The 18,683-nt window shown below is 51.3% G+C and overlaps 3 protein-coding genes across 4 annotated transcripts in view; all 3 read right to left on the bottom strand.

The window, feature by feature from the left end:
- Nucleotides 1-3,530, bottom strand: part of INPP5B (inositol polyphosphate-5-phosphatase B) — a 43,314-nt gene extending 39,784 nt beyond the window's left edge. The window contains 5 exon segments of the mRNA XM_082387651.1: nt 1,154-1,183; nt 1,318-1,415; nt 2,275-2,369; nt 2,772-2,836; nt 3,515-3,530. Coding sequence (XP_082243777.1) covers nt 1,154-1,183; nt 1,318-1,415; nt 2,275-2,369; nt 2,772-2,828 — 280 coding nt within the window. The 5' untranslated portion in view covers nt 2,829-2,836; nt 3,515-3,530.
- Nucleotides 3,531-3,804: 274 nt separating this feature from the next.
- On the bottom strand, nt 3,805-9,973 carry LOC309627548 (uncharacterized protein). Its single transcript, XM_082389634.1, has 5 exons — nt 9,873-9,973; nt 7,818-7,885; nt 7,617-7,725; nt 6,358-6,422; nt 3,805-5,972 (listed from the first exon to the last, which is right to left on the bottom strand). The coding sequence occupies exons 3-5, from the start codon at nt 7,723-7,725 to the stop codon at nt 5,664-5,666; spliced, it is 483 nt and encodes a 160-aa protein (XP_082245760.1). The 5' UTR covers nt 7,818-7,885; nt 9,873-9,973; the 3' UTR covers nt 3,805-5,663.
- Nucleotides 9,974-13,772: 3,799 nt separating this feature from the next.
- The window catches only part of SF3A3 (splicing factor 3a subunit 3), a 28,051-nt gene continuing 23,140 nt past the window's right edge, over nt 13,773-18,683 (bottom strand). For both annotated transcript variants that reach the window (XM_082388662.1, XM_082388661.1), the window contains 2 exons: nt 15,014-15,069; nt 13,773-14,078 (listed from right to left, as the gene is read on the bottom strand). In XM_082388662.1, coding sequence (XP_082244788.1) covers nt 14,001-14,078; nt 15,014-15,069 — 134 coding nt within the window. In that variant the 3' untranslated portion in view covers nt 13,773-14,000. The remainder of the gene's footprint in view (nt 14,079-15,013; nt 15,070-18,683) is intronic.

Genomic DNA, 18,683 nt, shown 5'->3' with positions numbered 1-18,683 from the left:
CCCTTAAGCTGGGGCAATAAGGGAGCCCTCTGTACCCCCAGCTCCAAATTAACATCACCCTCAGTCTACAAAGGGGGTGGACCTCAGCTCTGAAAATTCAGTAAGCCTCGCCGTAGCCTTCTGGATGGAGCCAGAAGAGACCAAGTTCTCAACCTGTAGTCTACCCCCGCCCCACCAGTGGAATGAAAAGCACACAGAGGCGGACAGGGGGGCCGTCCGTCGGTCAGTCTCCCTGACTGTGCCAGGCACACGCTAGTCACAGGGAACACCATGCTGAAGACATCAGACATGGCCTTGTCTTCAGGGAGCTAGACTGTGGATGGTGTCTGGCTCATAGCGTCACCGCAGCACCCAGCAGGCACATGGCGAGCACCCAAAACACATGCCGAGCTAATGCATGAGTAGGAGCAATGCAGCAGACTGATCAAGAGCGTGGGCTCCAGAGTCTGGATTCCGCGTCTGAATCCTTGTCCCACCACTTGCTAAATTACTTAATTTCTCTGGGCTTCCATCACCTCGTCCATAAAATGGGGATGAAAGCAGTGATGACCTCACAGAAGTGTGAGGAAAGCACCACGTGATGTGTGTAAAGCTCGTTCGCATAGTGCCTGGCACGAGGTCATCATTGATTAAATATTCATTTCTAGTATTATTATTATTACTACCTCTGCTATTACGACTACAGTCTAGCAAAGAACACAGACATTAGATAGGTCACTATAAATAATTAAATCACTGTAGGTGACAGAGAGATGGTAAGGACGAGACAAAGGAATGTGTATGAGTGAGATACAAACACTTTCGGGATACAGACACTCTCAGGAGTTCAACAAAGGCTTCCTGAGGAAAGTCAGTGTGAACTGAAGCCCTGGAGGATGACTGGCTCTGCGAAAAGAGGAGTGAGGGCTTTCAAGAGGAGGAAGTAGCGTGTGCAGGGGCTCCGTGGTGAAAACGTGTCACGTTTGAGGTGCTTGGAATGTAGAGGATTCCAAGTGCAGCAAGCAGGGAAGAGAGTGACTGGAGAGATGACCGGGGCCTGATCCTGCAGGGTCCTGCGTGCGATCAGAAAGTGCTCTTACTTCACACCACTCTTCTCTCTGCAGATTCTGTTCCCCCTGCCCCAGTTGGGACTCAGACTGAAAGGACCACTCACCAAGAAAGTAGACTTCACCATCCAGGGACACTGTGGGCAGGGAAACGAAAGGGCCCTTAGCAACTGAGCATCATACTTCCTCCCACCGCCCCACCCCCAACAAGGGCAGAAATGACCCGGGAGCCCAGAGGAGAGGGATCATCCTGTCCAGCCCCCTGTGGCACCTTCTTCCAGAGCGAAATCCCGAGAGATCGGCACGATCTGGTCCAAGGAGACATCGTCCCCGGTAATGGCCATCCTCCGGTGTGTGTACAGGAAGAGACTGAGGGCAGGAAGGAGAGTGAGGACAGGGGGCCTGTAGTCGTCCCTCAGGCCCATCGGGGAAGCCTCGGGGTGCTCGCACTGTCTCCTTGGTTCCTGGGGCTGTGCTCACGCCTCTCTGCTCATGGCGCCCACCAGAGACTGTTGGGTCATCAAAGCTGAACTTGCCTCATTTCGGGGAGCCCCTGCCTTGTTAGTAAAACCCACGTTTGATCTCCCCCTGGTGCGTTCTAGCACTGCAAGTGACAAGAACAGGGCAATCTTAGCCTCCCCACTCCCTCCCTGAACCTCAGCTTTTCCATCTGTAAGGTGAGGGTGGTGGGTTCGAAAATGTCTAAGGCTCTACCTTCCCAGCTCTTGAGACCCTGAGTTTCACTTTCTGGCTGTGAGACCTTTGATAGATATTAATTATTCTCTCTCTGCTTCTGTGTAATATGTGGGTATTACTAGCAGCATTTATGGAGCCCTTTCTATATGCTGCACAGCGTTTTAAACACTTTACGTGTAGTAACTCATTTTAATCTTCAGTCCGGACACATTGAGGTTTGCTCAGGATGACATGGTTCAGAAGTAACAAAGCCTGAAATTTGAACCCAAGACAGTCAGGCCACGGGGCTCAAGATCTGGAGCAGTATGTTCAACCGTCTTCTTGAGAAGTTTTCTCATCAAATTTTGAGGATTATATGAGCTAAGAATACAGAGGGCTTGGCCTATAGTGGTCAAAAACTATTAATTATCATTATTACAATTATTCTAGAAGCCTCAGACTCTGCCCTAGAGGGCATGAAGTCCAGCTGGAGGGACAGTGGAGAATAATAAAACCCAGGGCCAGAGAGGCAAGGACTGAACCCGTCACTGACGCATGTTCCTCGCCACCGCGTTCCGGGCGGTAGCGCACGAGTCCCAGGAGGCGGCTCCGCCTGCTCTCTCCCTCACACAGCGCTCCCTGCACCGCCTGCTGCGCAGGGTCAAGGCAAACCGAAAGCGAGCCGGGCCCCAGGCCTCGCCCAGCCCAGCCCGCCCCACCTGCCCTGCCCTGCCCTGCCCTGCCCTGCCCCGCCCCGCCCTCACCCACACAGATTCACTCTGTGGTTTCACCTCTCCGACCCTTCCTCATCTGTGAAATGGGGAGAGTAACCCCCAACGTCACAGGGGGTGGGAGGATTACTGAGTATTTAAAGCACCCGGCAGAGAGTCCAGGACTAAGTACTTAGTATGTACTGGTTTCCATCTCCCCCTGAAGGCACAGAGAGAGGGAGGCAAGCAGACAGACACGTAGACACCTGCCATTCCACTTCCCAAGGCCAGGCAGGGCAGGCCCTGGGGCTGGGAGCTCGGCATCCGCAGGGAAGGATATGATGATGCAGTACTCTCCCTCAGCCAGGGTCTCCTGGATCGCCACAGACTGGTCCATGCTGGCCCCTGCTGAGCAGACACGCCCCGGGGGAGGGCAGATGGGAGCCCCTTAGGTCAACAAGTCACTCAGGAGGTTACGGAGCTGCCTGAGGGAGGGCTGGGGGCAGGGAGGAGGGGCTCTGTGCTGGGAGAAGGTGGAGGAGGCCCGATCCGCTCCCTCCTCCTCCCCCTCCCCCTTCCCCTGAGAATGGGCCTTTTAGTTTCTAGGGAGAGGGGCCATCCCTTTGCCTCTGGTGAGAGGTACAATTTGCTGTACCGCCCTTTGTCTGGAAGGGCATCCAGTCGCTTCTAAGTGGGGTCCAGTCTATTTGTTGGACGTGGGGTGCCTTGTTCCATTACTGGAGAGGAGGACAAGTCCTATTGCTCCTGGGATGGGGCTCTGCCTTCCTTTTTGGGAAGCAGTATTAGTCCTGCTGGCACCTCTCTGGGCAGTGTCAGCGGTGTATCTGCACGTATCTCAGGAAGGGAGCGTCTCATCCTAATCAAGGACCCCAGTCCTGTCCCTTTTTCCCTGGAGATGGGAAAGTGTCCCGTTACTCCTTGGCCCTCCCCCAGCCCAGCAGGCCCCATTGCGTCAGCCGAAGGCCGTGGGTGTCCGCTCTGACAGCATCAGGACAGGGGTCCCAGCCCTCAGCTTGCCCAGCCCCTCCTGCCCAGCCCCGCCCTGGTTTCCCTGCTCCGCACCTGCTCCCACACCCCTGCCATCGCCGCCTACCTCCTAAGCTGTCACCGCTGCTGGGTGTGCGGAACACCGCGGACCCGGGGCCCAGCCAGAGACTACATTTCCCAGAAGCCCCCACGCCACACGATGGTCAGCCAGCCTGTAAGTCCCAGCCTGCCCACGCCAGTGCGGGGATGGGGTGGGGGTCCTCCCTGCCCCCGTTAACTCCTTAGGTCCTGGGCTACCCTGGGCTCCCTATTCCGGAAAGCTTTTCCTAAGTACTTGCCTTCGGCTCACCCTCGGTCCTGGAAGTCATGGGGCCAGAGCTCCCCGCCCAGGGCCCGGAAGGAAGATGGTCACTTTAAGGATAAACACTTTCTCAGTTTCATTCTCAACTCCTCTCACTCCAGGCAGGCCAACACTGGCCTCTACTGGAACACTTCCTCCCCAGCTAACTACCCCATCCTAACTTAAAGGAGAACAACACTGTGAAGAACCACTACCCCATTTTCCAGGTGGAGAAACTGAGGCTCAGAGACGTTAAGCAATTTGACCAAGGCCTCGCAGCTAGCAAAGTGGCAAAATTGGGCCTCAACTGAAAGTGTGACTCCAACTTCTGTGCCATGGACACTGCCACATGCCTCCCTTTCCCTCCCTAAGCCTCAGCGCTGTGTGTGTGAGGTGTGTGTGACAGGAGCACCTGGTCCTGCCTGCCTCATGGGGCTGTTTGGGGATAAAGGATGAGAATGCACATTGCAAAGGGTGTGATCCTGTTCATACACAGTACTGTGCTGAGGCTCTATCCTCTCTCCTTCTCAGGGAGGAAAGCGTTCAGGGGAGGGGGCCACTCAGCTCTCAGGACAGCCTGAGGCTGTACTTTGTTGTTCTCTGGCCCCTTCCCCCGATTCACTGGCCACAGGCACCTGGGCAAGGTCTTCCTCCTTTGGGGCCTCGATTTCCCACCTAAGATAAGCAGGCTGCTCCAGATGGACAAAAAGGGCCAGCTCAGATCAGGGAGTCCAGGACCGGTCTCTCCCAGCCTATTGGCCATTTCACTAAGCTGTAAGCTCCCTGAAGACAGGCTGTGTCTTTTCCTCATCACCCCAGGGTAGTTTCTGGCACACAGTTGACCCTCAGAACATGTTTATTAAATTAGTGAATTATCTTAATGAATACTCTTTCTCTCAAGCTTTGACCCAAACTAAAGGGTAAGTGCAGGGGAAGGAGTGAGCATGTGACTTCTAACCCATCCTCACTCCTTTTTCTCTAAGCTTAGAGTTGCTGCCTTAGGTACCAGTTCAAGTTTGTATACGCAAACCTCTTCCAGAAACAGACATCACCTTCTTCCCAATCTTCTTCTTTTCCTGGAAATATCCACAGCATAAATGGAGCTCAAGTTTATTTGAATTTGGTTTCAAAGCTGTGTGGGGGATGAGGAGAAAGGGGATTGATTTAGACCCTTAAAGATAAAGGGGGTGGTGGTCATTGCAGGAGAGCAGGGGAACCCCAATTCCAGCCCCCCTCTTTGTGTCAAAGTCTGGGGAGGATCTGGGAAAAGTAGACGGGACCAGGCATTTTTATAGATGAAGAAACTGTCCCTGCAGGACTTTGGGGTCCTCCTACTTGATGGGGGTCAGACAGGAGACTGTTCTGTTTTTCCAGACAAATCCCAGCCTCTCCTTGGGAATGGGACTAAGGCCCTGCCCACTTGGAGAGCATCATGTTCAGGCCTAGGCCCTGGGAGCCTCTAGCACAGAGTTGTGGACTTGATAAATCCCTTTCACTAAAGATACAGCTACAAGGACTTCCCTGCTGGCGCAATGGTTAAGAATCCGCCTGCCAATGCAGGGGACAGAGGTTCGAGCCCTGGTCCGGGAAGATCCCACATGCCGCGGAGCAACTAAGCCCGTGCACCACAACTACTGAGCCTGCACTCTAGAGCCCGCGAGCCACAACTACTGAAGCCCGCGCACCTAGAGCCCGTGCTCCGCAACAAGAGAAGCCACTGCAATGAGAAGCCCGTGCACCGCAACACGAAGAGTAGCCTCTGCTCGCCGCAACTAGAGAAAGCCCGCGCACAGCAACGAAGACCCAATGCAGCCAAAAATAAATAAATTAAAATAAATAAATTAATTTTTTTTTTAATTAAAAAAAAAGATACAGCTACAGGAATCAGAGCTGGGGGTGGGCCTGGGGACCTGCAGGGCCTATGGGAACTTCCTGCCTGCCGCTCCCTGACTCTGCTGAGCAAAGGAGCAGCAGCCTAGCCCCAGCCAGGGTCCAGGGCAGGGGCCTCCTGGTGGCCCCTGGTGCGGCCCCGTTGAAGTGGAGGTTCTCATCCAGCTGGAGGCAGCTGCCTGAGGCCAAGGCTTGGCAGCACTCCTGGTAGCAGGGCTGAGCCACAGCCCTGTGACACCTGGGCACCCCTGTCACGCAGGCCTGGCTGCGCCCTGCAGTGTAGCCTGAGCTGGACCGTTTCACCTGCAAGGAGAGATGGGACCATTCATCCTCCCCTTGCCTTTGTCCCCCATTCACAGAGACAAAAAATGTTAAGTTGGGTTGTGGGCTGAGCTGAACTTCCTTGGACCCGTCTCTCCACCCCCATGAGGCCAGCCAGCCAGCCAGCCCCCAGAGAACATACAGGGTGATCAGAAACAAGGGGCCATGTCACAGAGACTTGGAAGATTCCAGCCGCTGCCCTGGATTTCAGCATAATGTGGAGCTAAGAGGGTCGAGCAGCCTGGCCCCCAGCAGGTCTAGCTCCAGCCCGATTCGGCTGCTGACCCACTAGTCGAGGTGGGGAGAAGAGAGGCCTGCAGTTCTGAGGGAGGGCAGCACCCAACCTTGGAGCACTGCAGAGGTCCACCTCACAGAAGTCCAAGCCCTCGGGGCACTCGGCCACAGCTTTCTGCCTTGGCAGGAGATTTTCCCCTTGAAGAGAGAGTGAAGGGAAGGGTAAGGGGTGCGGAGCCCTGTGAGCTCCAGACAGAGGCGGGGCTGGAGCCCCATCCTGCCTGTCCCACTGGCCCCAGCCACCCCTCGCTGTCCATTCCTGCTTCCGCTTCCCAGAGCAGGCAGGTGTGGATAGACACTCATGTTTCTCTTGGGGGCTGGCAAGGCGGTGGTCACCAGTGGTGGACTGGGAAGTGTCTTGTCCTCTGGGACGGTCAGGCGGCCTAGGCCTGGGAGCAGAGCAGGGCTGTCTGGGGAAGGGCTATGACACGTCTGCTGGGGGACAATTCCTCTGCAAAGCCCCAGGCCGCCCCCCAGGGGAGGGCATCTTGTGTGTGGACTTCACAACCTGAAAGTCTCCCATCTCTGCCACCTGGAGACGCACAGGAACTTGCTCTGTCTTCCTTGGAGCTTGTGGGGAGGGGAGCACTGCTCAGCTGGGCTCAGCTGGGCGGGGAAAGGTGGGGAGTCGGAAGGGGAAATCCAGAAGGGGTGGGGCACTGAGGAGGAGGGTAGACCTCAAAGCTAAGGGTCAGCCTGACAAGGTTTAGAGGTTGGGGTGTTGATAGAGGCTGGGGACGTTGGGGAAAACAGCTCAGGTGTTGGGGGCCTGTCAGAGGGTGGGCTCAGAGCTGGGTGCTAGTGGGTGGGCAAGGCTCAGGGCTGGGGACAGGTGGGGCGGGGCTCAGAACTTATGGGGCCAATGGGAGGAAGAGTCAGAGTGGAGGGCAATGGAGGAGGGGCTTGGAGTTGGAGGACCACGGAGGAGGGGTTCAGAGCTGCAGGCTAGGGGGGACTGTCTCACCCGAGGCCGACTGGTTGAGCTCCAGGCAGAGTGGGCCGCCACTGCAGCGCTGCAGAGAGCAGGGTCCGGGGCTAGAGGCCTGCAGCTAAGGGCTGGGGCTGGTTTCACTTCTCCCCTCACAACTGAGGCTGCACCAGGCCATGTGGTGGGACGCGTTGAGTTGGATCGGCTGGGTAAAGAGAGTGCCTGCAAGTCCAGGGGGATCAGGGGTGGCCAGCCAGTCCTGGGCCGTATCTCAACTCTCAGGGCAACCCAAACACCGACTCCCTCCCAGCACCTTACTGGAGGTACCTGAATGTCACACCCCTTCCAACCCTGCAGCAGCCCCTCCTGGCAGCACCCTGCCTGGTCCCCCACAGCAGCCCTACCCCTGCACTCGCAGTAGCTCTCCCCCGCGCTGCACTCTGCTGTTTGGTTGAAAGGCTCTGCTTCCCGGTTAGCACGCCTCTCTCCGTGGCAGTGGAAGCTGTGGCACATCTGTGGGAGGGTTTGAACGCTGTGGCCCTCTTCCCACGGGTGAAGGCATCCAGGAGGCTCTCTCCTCCTTCACAGACTGCTTTGCTGCTTACCTGGACAGGAGCGGGGGTCAGCTGGCTTCTCACCAGGTTCTGGGCCACCAGCAGGACCTGCACGAGGACTGGTAGGAGAAAAAGGAGAGAGGAGACCACTGCAGGAAGCAACCAGCTCAAGAGTCAAGGTTAAGGAAAGGTCATGCACTGGTTAAGTAGAAGGGGCCATGACACAGGTGAAAAGAAGGGACAGCCTCAGGGCCCAGGAGTAGTCACAGGTTAGGGTTGGTCACAGGGACCAGGAAAGGCTGGGGTCCCTGGGCTTAGGACAGCTACCTCTGAGCAAAGCAGCCTGATGGCTACTATTGGTCACAGACATCTTCTGAGAGGTACGCCAGGAGCCCGAGAGAGTGAGGGACTGGTCCTGGGCAGCCCAGGGGAGGGCTGCAAACAGAGATTCCCATTATTACGCTATGCAAAGGAGTAAACTAAGGCTGGGAGCAGGGGGGTCAACTTGTATGGAATAAGGGGTCCCAGGGGCTGGGCTTTTGCTTCCCGCAAGTCATACTTTCAGAGTGGCATTGAGGCCGGCACAAAGGGGCCTGCAGCCTGGTAACGGCCCCTCTGAGAGTAAATGTTGTTGGCATGGCAACAGCAGCATTCCCCGGCCCGAGGGGAGACAGAGCTGGAGCAGGTGCAGTGACAGGAAATAGATATCCGGTGCCTCTGATGTGGCCTCATTTGCCTTTGACATCAGAAGGTGCTGGGGGTGGGGAGTGGCGGGTGATGGGCTTCCTCAGAACCCAGGACAGGGAAATGCTGGGTCACAGAGAGGGTCAGAAGTCAGGGCTCCCCTTGTCCAGATTCTTCAGGGTTCAGACCCAACCCTGTTTCTAAATCAGAGCTGAGCTAAAGGCAGGAGGTACCTCTCAGACCCTGGATAGCTGGATGCCAGCTCTGGTTCCCCCAGTACAAAGGGATCAGATCTGTAAGGGTCTGCTAAGCCCAGGTTCAAGTTTTTCCATGCGAGGCAGAAAACTCCTGGAGATGGGAGAGGGGGGCCTTATTCCTATCTTCCCGCCCAACCCTGGGAGGCTGAGCACAACCCAGCCCCCAAATTTCCCAGGGCTAACAGGGCATGTTTCCCTGTTGTCAAGGGTTGGTCCTCCATCAGCACTTGGATCTCACAGGTGATGGCTGCCAGGGTGATGTGATACAGAGGAGAGCCTGGACCCTGTCTGGGCTGGGCCCCTTCTGGCCATGGTCTTTAATGCATGAGCGGGGCTGTGCTCAGAATCCTGGGTGCCGAGGTGAGGCAGGGTAGGACCCCTTGGCAATAGGGGCCACTTCTTTCTCCACCCTCACCCCTCCTTACCACCAGGAGCCTCAGCCCCTCCATTGCTCCCTCCCCTCCAACGCTACACTCAAGAAGTGTTCTCATCCAGCTAGCACCTCTCAAGGGGACTTCAGTCTCCAAAGGCAAATAGGTCAAGAGGGGGGCCCAAAGGTTTTCCCCAGCCCCTGTGTCCTTGTGAAAGGAAGGACCCAAGCCTCCCACACAGCCCACAAGCCTCCCACAAGCCTCCCCTTTCCCGCTTCCTGGTTGGGACAGCTGAGGCTGGAGGGACAGCTCAGGAGTGTGAGGGAAGCAGACAATAAGCCAAATCAGAAAGCCAGGCGGGGGCTTCCCTGGTGGCGCAGTGGTTGAGAATCTGCCTGCCAATGCAGGGGACACGGGTTCGAGCCCTGGTCTGGGAAGATCCCACATGCTGCGAAGCAACTAGGCCCGTGAGCCACAACTACTGAGCCTGTGCCTCTGGAGCTTGTGCTCCGCGACAGTGAGAGGCCCGCGCACTGTGATGAAGAGTGGCCCCCGCTCGCCGCAACTAGAGAAAAGCCCTCGCACAGAAACAAAGACCCAACACAGCCAAAAAATAAATAAATAGCGTTCCCTTAAAAAAAAAAAAAAAGAAAGCCAGGCGAAGCTTAGATGGTTACTTGGTAGTCTGTGTTAGTTCTGGCTCCTCGCCCATCTACTTTAGTCTGTGCATGTCTCCATAAATAGAACATTCCCAGTATTCCCCGAGCCCCACCCCATCCCAGCTGTAGACCTACCTGCGCACCTGAAGGTGTGGAGGGCAACCAGCGTGTGTGCCTGAGTCAGGGAGGCTGCAAGCGCAGCCCCTGGAAGCTGGCGGCTGCCCCGGCTCCCCTCCAGTCATCTGTCAGCTCTGGGAGTTCCCTCTGACGCTGCTGCCGCCGGGGACACAGGCAAAAGAAGGAAGCACAGCTGATGTCCAGACTGGAGGCAGAGGGAGAAAATGAAGTCAACTGGCAGATAGAAGGACCCCACCGGAACGTGTCTTATCTGTGTAGATGAGAAACCGGGCAGGCGGAGCAGGCTCTCAGAAGAGATGAGACGGATGGGAGGCCAGGGTCCTCCCAGGGCCCACCTGCAACGGGAGAGCTCTGTCTGTCTGATAGTGGAAAGGGGAGTGGGTGGGGAGCGGTCACAGGCCCATTCCTACCAAGAGAACTTAGAGGCGAGGCTGCCAGCAGGCAGCATGGAGGGATGAAGGGAGAGGTAGTTATCATGCCAAGGAGAAAAAAATGTAAAAACAATGCAGAGGGAAGACAAAAACCTGACCTTTGTCTGACCCTCACTTCCCAACACATGGGTTACTTTTAGGGCGCTCCCTTTGTAGAGCCTTCCAGCACAAGCTGACCCAGCGAGGGGAACAGAAGGGACGTGGAGGAAAGGGATGACAGTTGAGGCTGGACACAGATTTACTGGCTTTCCTCTCAGAGGGAGGGAGGGAGGAGACTCCCGCTTCTGGGAGGTTCATCCCAAGATCAGCCTCTGGGTTCAGCAGGGCCAATCTGGGGGTCAAGCCCAGATTCCTGCCTGGGCTGGGAGGGGCAGGCAGAGTCCTGCAGTTGCTCTGATGGAGCAGCTTTCCTCCTTGAAGAGTGAGCTGAATCATCTGTTCCTGGCAGGCAGTGCCCTGGCAGAGGTTCAGACTCCAGGTCTAAAGGAGAGATTCTCATAACACTCAGGAACCAAGGATGCACTTCTGGGGATTCATGAGCCCCTGAAATTGTGTGCAAGAATGTATATGCAGGGACTTCCCTGGCCGTCCAGTGGTTAACACTCCCCGCTTCCACTGCAGGGGGCGCAAGTTTGATCCCTGGTGGGGAAACTAAGATCCCACATGCCATGCAGCGCTGCCAAAAAAAAAAAAAAGCATATGCGTGCATACTTTTCTAAGGAGAAAGTCCACAGTTATCTTTGTATTTCCAAAGGAATCTATGATCCTTAAAAAAGATTAAGAACTACTGATCTAAACCCAGGAAGCGCACCACTCCGCTCTCCGTAGCCTGGTCAGGGGGCTCAGCTGTAATCTTGTTCTTTTTTTTTTTTTTTTTTAAACTTTGTTCTCATAGAATTTTTTTTAAAAAATTAATTAATTTATTTATTTTTGGCTGCGTTGGGTCTTCGTTTCTGTGCAAGGGCTTTCTCCAGTTGCGGCGAGCGGGGGCCACTCTTTTTTTTTTTTTTATAAATTTATTTATTTATTTTTGGCTACGTTGGGTCTTTGTTGCTGCACGCAGCCTTTCTCTAGTTGCGGGGAGCGGGGGCTACTCTTCGTTGTGGTGCGCGGGCTTCTCATTGCGGTGGCTTCTCTTGTGGAGCACGGGCTCTAGAGCACGCAGGCTTCAGTAGTTGTGGCACACGGGCTCAGTAGTTGTGGCTCACGGGCTCTAGAATGCAGGCTCAGTAGTTGTGGCGCACGGGCTTAGTTGCTCTGCGGCATGTGGGATCTTCCCTGACCAGGGCTCGAACCCGTGTCCCCCGTATTGGCAGGCGGATTCTTAACCACTGCGCCACCAGGGAAGTCCCGCGGGGGCCACTCTTCATCGCGGTGCGCGGGCCTCTCACTGTCGCGGCCTCTCCCGTTGTGGAGCACGGGCTCCAAACGTGCATGCTCAGTAGCTGTGGCTCACGGGCCTAGTTGCTCCGTGGCATGTGGGATCTTCCCAGACCAGGGCTCGAACCCGTGTCCCCTGCATTGGCAGGCAGACTCTCAACCACTGCGCCACCAGGGAAGCCCCAATCCTGTTCTTCTTATAGCAGACCCCTGAAGGCCAGACTTCAGGGAGTCACCTCTGGGGAGAACCACTGCTTATTTATTTATTTAAAAATATTTATTTATTTATATAAATTATTTTGGCTGTGCCGGGTCTTAGTTGCGGCATGAGGACTTCTTAGTTGCGGCATGTGGGATCTAGTTCCCCGACCAGGGATTAAACCCGGGCCTCCTGCCTTGGGAGCTGGAAGTCTCACCCACTTGTCCACCAGGGAAGTCCCGGGAACCACTTCTGACTGATGCAAGTTTGCCGGCACCTCCCGAGTAGCTCTGTGTCCCTCAGGGCTGGGTGGAGCTGGCCACACAACTCTTCCAGCTGGCCCAGGTGTTACTGCACCTCCTTACCTCTGGGTCTGCTCCCACCATCTCACGTCCACTTAATTCTCAAGATTTGCAAACCTAGCTGTGCCTGGCACGTGGAAGGCACTAAAAAATATTTGGATGAACTTAACAAATGAACAAAAGGAGTCTCTGCCCCCCCAAGGGGCTTGTTTCCTCTCAGGCACCTCTGGCTCAGTTCACAGGATGACTAGTTATCTGGGCAAGGATGACGGCAGGACTCCAGAGAACCTGGTCCCACTGCCCCTCCACACTGTAAAGAAAAAAAACGGGCTCTTGGAATGCTCCATTGATTGACCTTGGCGTCCCAGGTACCCACTCCTGAAGAGGGGGCTCAGAGGAATGTGACGGTGGGAAAGCATCAGGTGTGTCCCTGGGGAGGCCTGATGCTGCTACTGCCCCAGCTGGAAGGCTGGAGAGACATCCCCTCCCATGTTTACCATTGCCCAGGCTTTAACTCTCTTCTCAAATGGCAATGTCTCCTTGCACTTTGGGCCTATTTTCAGGTATCAATGTTTTTAGTTGGCTCAATTAGGTTTTATTATCCACTCGCTCTGCTTTAGAAACTCGGGCTCTGGAGAGGCTGTCCAACTGGGGTTTTAAGCAACTGGAGGAGCCAAAGTACAAACAAACATGTGAGGAGTTGCCCAAGGGATGGGTTGAACCAGTAAGGAAAATCCCAACCTGGTGGTGAAACCCTACTCATGGAGATAACTAGGGCAATAGATGAGTGTGAGGGAGAGGCCAGCTCTGGAGCTGGGATCTTTCCAAGCAGACATATAAGTAGATATATTACAAACGAACTGAAGGTCTGGGTGCTGAGGGGCAAAGGGGGCCTCTGGGGAATCCTGTTCTGGACCCGGCCCTGGCCTTCAGATGACTGTGCTGTGGGCAGATCAGGGCCCCCTGGCTCCCCTAGTTCTTCCCCTTTGGGATACCAGATTCAGATCCTGAGGCAGCTGCTCAACTCCACCCAAATCTTGGCTATCTGGGCTTGGAGAACACAAGAATATTAGCCACTTTTCAGTCAAGTAAGGATCTCACAGAAGACAAAGGTAGACCAAAGACTCTTGTTCTGAAGTAGCAAGCAGGTGAAGTCACTGCTGGTCTTAGTTTCACTGTGTGCCAGGCTGCTGAGGCTTAGAGAAGGGGCAGGGCTGCAGGCTCATTCCAAAATAGCTCAAGTCCTTCCTTTATACAAATAAAAAGGCAACCTTGGTGCCACAACTTTGTCCTTAGCAGAGGTCCTGGCTCACCCTCCCCATCTTTCCCTAGTAGTGTGTGCACGAATGGCTGACTCAACTAAGGGCAGGGCTTACCCTGGGGTGATGCTCATTTGGGGAAGTGGCAGCAAATGGGGGTGGGGAATGAGGCTAAGTCAGAATTACCCAGCATAATATATGTAACATAACAGGCGCTCATTAAACTTCAGTTGCTACTGAAGTTCATGAGAAAGAGGTAGGGAGGTGTTAAGAACTAGAGGACTGAATTAGTACACAATCCCGGGCTTCAGAACAAGACACATTCAGAACAAGGGCTGGTTTTATTTTCCAACAGAATCTTTTTTAATATAAAACAAAGATAAAACACACCTCAACCCTGCAATATGCCAGCATGCCTTGCTTCTACAAGATGCATGCTAGTCCGTAAGACTAAGTAGCAAAGAGTCTTTAGGAGCATTTGGCTGGGAGAAATAGAAAAAGCAGATCTTAGGGAAGACTGGGCTAGCCCCGCTGCTGAGACACATCCCTGAACACTAGAGCAGTCCTTGTCTTTTCAGATCCTCGTACGTCTTCTTATTCACAACATTCCCACTGGAGTCTTCATACTCTTCCTAAAAGGGAAGAGGAACACCATTAGCTACACCTCCTGGGAGAAATGTCTGGAGCCAACCTCTGGATACCTGAGCTCACCCTGGCCTGATTCCATGCCATTCATCTAAGACCGCCTTTCTCAACTGGGGTTCTGCTGTATTGCTCACAGCATCTATTAGACATCTAGGATGGTACCGATTATGACCGATCCTTGTGGATATCTGAGAAAATAGTTCATTCAAATCACTTTCTGTGTTTAAGACGAGGAACCCTGGTTGAGAAAGGCTCACTTAAGACATGGTTTTCAAATGGTTCCCAAGAATCCTAGGCTTCTGCCGAAGAGACCACTACAGGGGATGAAAGGCCAAGAAGGTTGAGCTTCTCCACATCCAGAGCAGTTCTGCTTTTTTCTATTTTGTTTATTGGAGTTCTACATTACTGTCTGAAAAAGGCTTTGCTGCTAAAAAAAGGAACACTGAAAACCACTGACCTAAAAGAGAAGCAGCAGCTACCATACCTCACATACACATCATTCCTCATCTCTGAAATCTTCTGTCCAGGATGACTATCTCAAGACCAGCAAGGACACCTCCCCACCACATGAGAAGATCATCTCTCATCAGATGCTCTCCTCAAAGGATACCTAACGTATGACATGGAGTCTCAACTTCTTAGCTTATGAATCCTCACGGCAGGACAAGACACAGGGCACTCCTGCTTGCCACTTCAAAATTTCAGTGGGAGAATATGCCCTGTCTTAAGACACAGATTTAAAGTCTGACGCATTTAATTTAATATCACAAATGAATTAGGCTTACAAGCCAAGAGCCAATTATAGATATTGTCACATTACACTTGCTACTGCAGTGAACCAGGGACCATCTCTCACCTCCCTTCTACGTGGTGAGGGAGCTCTGTCTCTTGATGCTATCCCCGATGCTACGTTAGCACTCACCTCAGTGTCAGGCTGCCATCGTTCCGATGCCTTCTGCAGTTTCAGCTTGGCCCACACTGCAGGACGAGAAATGATCAGCAATCAGATTCCACTGAGTATCTACTGGGTACAAGGTGTTACAACACATCCCGCATTAGGATCCCCCTGAGTGCCTGCCCTTGAGACTTCTACCTGCCCCAAACTGGAATTTTGGTTCTGGATCGCCTGTGGACAAACCCCTTTCATTGCAAAATTTACCATAATGTTTCTTTGCTGTAAAATAAAATTTGGATCAAATCTAAACAAAGACCTCTTAGAATTGAGAACTGATAACTCTCAAAGGAAAAAGCTAATGTGGTACAACATATAGGAATTATTGGAAAAAGTGACCTTACTGTATTAAAGTTCATAATAGAAGAGACTGAGAACACTAGACATTGTCAAATATGTCTATTTAAAGTCTGGTGCATATATTTCAAAAACTTCAGAGGAAAAAAAAAAAGTGAAATATCATGGCCAAAGAGTCTGAAAGATAAGATGGCTCAACAAACACTGAAGACATTAAAACGAGAATTCTGACAGTTAAATAACTAATTATTCCAATGATCACGAAAAGGGGAAGACATCTACAGACACCACCATAACTTCAGAGGGAGGGAGGATCAAACACGTACAAAGACAGGACAGATAACAAAACTAGGGAAAGAACAACTTAAACCTGTAAGAATGGTGTCAGGAAGGTGCACCCTTAGAACAAAGGGCTACGTGGAGCAGATGGGACAGGTCTGCTGCTACAGAGATAAGATGATAAAATATTAAGATTACAGTGAAAAGGAACAATTACTTGATTCTTATATGCTTTCACATTTCCCATCAAGTAGAACAACCTCTAAACTTGACAAGATTACCAAACTTCTTAAAAAAATTTTTGGCCATACCGCACGGCATGCGGGATGCGGGATCTTAGTTCCCGGGATCGAACCCATACCCTCCACATTGGAAGGCGGAGTCTTAACCACTGGACCACTAGGGAATTAATAAACTTGACAAGATTAGAAGGTATATCCTATAGAGGAAGTTGAAGTCTAAGATGGGTGAAGAAATAGTAAATGAGACAACATATAAGAAAGTGCTTAGCTCTGTGTCTGGTGTACAGGCACTCAACTAATCATCTTTTCCTTCCTTGCTAATTGCCTTAAATTAGCTGAAGTCTTCAGGTCCAGATAATATGCACATTACAAAGGAATGGAGAATTTACCACGTGCCAGGGCAGGGCCTTATCATATTCTTTGTGCAGGCCATTCAGGAATCCAACCCAGAGTGGTTCTAAAATACCAGAGATCAGAAAGGCTGTCATGATTTCCTTTTTTTTTTTTTTTTTTTTTTAAGACAGAGTGTGGGCCATCTCAGAAGGTGAGAGGCCCGGAAATATAGGGTGGTTAGTTTTTTTTTTAATAAATTTATTTATTTTATTTATTTATTTTTGGCTGTGTTGGGCCTTCGTTGCTGCGCACAGGCTTTCTCTAGTTGCGGCAAGCGGGGGCTACTCTTCGATGCAGTGTGCAGGCTTCTCATTGAGGTGGCTTCTCTCGTTGTGGAGCACGGGCTCTAGGCATGTGGGCTCAGTAGTTGTGGCTCATGGGCTCTAGAGCACAGGCTCAGTAGTTGTGGCGCACAGGCTTAGCTGCTCCGCAGCATGTGGGATCTTCCCGGACCAGGGATCGAACCTGTGTCCCCTGCACTGGCAGGCAGATTCTCAACCACTGTGCCACCAGGGAAGCCCCTGTCATGATTTTCTCAAAGAAAAAAGTGGATGTAGGAAACTGGAGCAGTGAGGGAGATGTTACTCTTCAGAGGAATCTGAAAACAATTAGAAAAAAATGGAACCACCTCTGGGCGCCAGCGTGGGTTCACTAAGAATAAGTGAGGCAAATTAATTTGAATTTCCTATTTTTGATGGGATAGTGCCGACTCGATAAAAGGTATAGACACAGGATATCATGATTTTAGCAAAGCGATTGCTCTCATAGGCAATGTCCCTAGAGTTCATGAAAACATTGTAACTCTCATGATACTGCCATAAACAAGATGGTGATATTTGAACCTGATGCTATTAGTTTATTAGTTTAGTAGACTTATACCTAGTGAATATTGGTCAATTGTGACCAACCACCTAAATGGGGAATCTCTGGTGGCAATTCCATAGGGCTCTTTCTTAGCTGTCTTTTGTTCACCTTAAAAAAAATCGTAAGTCTGGAACAATGGAATGATTAAAATAATAAATTTATAAGTGAAATCCTTCATTTAAGTAAAAAAAAAAAAACAAAAAAAAACCCTACTGTAACTTAAATGACAGTACTGAATCTCTCCCTCCTGGCTAAAAGCGCCAAAAGGAAAACTTCAACAGAATGATCTAAAACAAAGACAAGTAAATCCAGTGTGACAGCTGTGTCAATGGTTACTTCCTTGCCCACTCCCATTAGGGAACACATCTTCCCAAGGTGTTCTGGAAGGAGCAGTCCTGGTCTAACAAGTAGCTATTTTTGCTCCCGGCTACTGAAAAGACAGTTGACTGGACTACAGATGTCACCTGACCCAGCTGCGCCTATCTATTGTCTTTCCCAGATATTAGAAATTGGGACACTGAGAGACTGAGCTGGATGATGGCAGGCTCTGAAAACTGAAAAAGGTCATACAGGGCAAGGGCTAGAGTTGTCTTCATTGTGAGCTAAGGCTTAAAGAGAAGACACAAGGAAGTGGAAAAGGCATACATATAGAGGGAAGCACAGCTGGGTAAGCATATACTTGCTAACAGGACGGAGGGCATGGAGTTAGGTTTTAATGGGTTCTCTTCCTCATAACCAAAAATCCTTAAGATGTCTAGTTTTGATGCTTTTAAAAAACCCCAAACCCAAAAACCACACACAAAATCCAGGTTTAATAAAAAATAATTATTCCACCCATAGGAAAAGAAGAAAAATTGCAGAAACTCTACAGAATAGAATTAACTTTGATTTCATAATTAATTGGTGCCTACTATTAGTGAGACAACTGAGATAAAGTCTGTCATGATCTTGTGGGAGTCAAGATATATATAACCATCTATCTGTTACTGAAAGTCCGAAAGGAAGACAGAGAGTTAATCTAAGATACTTAAAGGGAGGAATAATCCCTGGGAAAAAAAAGGGAGGGGGAAGGTGATGATAAATTTGTAATAAATCTATAAATGATCTATTGGGGGGGGGATGAAAAGAGAAAGTGATATTGAGATAGAAGTGAAAGTACAAATGCTATGTAGAGAACCTACAAATATTAGAACCTACAAATATTCAAGGGAAGTCATGATGTGTGGAAATGATACAATAAATCAAAGAAGTGGTAATAATAATAATATGCATATAAGAGAAATTGATAAGCCTAGACACCTGAATAAGGAGATAAATATTGAAAACAATATGGATAATGGAAAAATCATGAACCTGCCAATAATATTCTGGAAGAAAATTTAAGTTTTCTAAAAATCTTTGTGTGGCTAAAGAGAAAATGCATGAAGTTTTTTCTGGAATACCCCTTAATGATCAACTCAAAAACATCTACTTGATGAGGGTGATTTAAAAGAAGGCAGGATAGCACTGTGGAAAGAGAAGAGACTGCTGTAGAACAGACATGGGTTTGCTCCCTGGCTTTCTTC

The sequence above is a fragment of the Balaenoptera borealis genome (genome assembly GCF_965194805.1).
Source record: "Balaenoptera borealis genome assembly, chromosome: 1".
Taxonomy (NCBI): domain Eukaryota; kingdom Metazoa; phylum Chordata; class Mammalia; order Artiodactyla; family Balaenopteridae; genus Balaenoptera; species Balaenoptera borealis.
The sequence above is the reverse complement of the archived record's forward strand: the minus strand, read 5'-3'. Positions and strand labels throughout refer to the sequence as shown.

Bases quoted from the DNA above. Each gene is read 5' to 3' on its own strand.
- LOC309627548 (XM_082389634.1), bottom strand. From the start codon at position 7,725: ATGTGCCACAGCTTCCACTGCCACGGAGAGAGGCGTGCTAACCGGGAA. The intron at 6,423-7,616 runs GTAGGGCTGCTG...TCTCTCTTCAAG, and splicing joins GAGCTACTGCGAGTGCAGGG to GGGAAAATCTCCTGCCAAGG. The intron at 5,973-6,357 runs GTGGACCTCTGC...CTCTCCTTGCAG, and splicing joins AGGGCTTGGACTTCTGTGAG to GTGAAACGGTCCAGCTCAGG.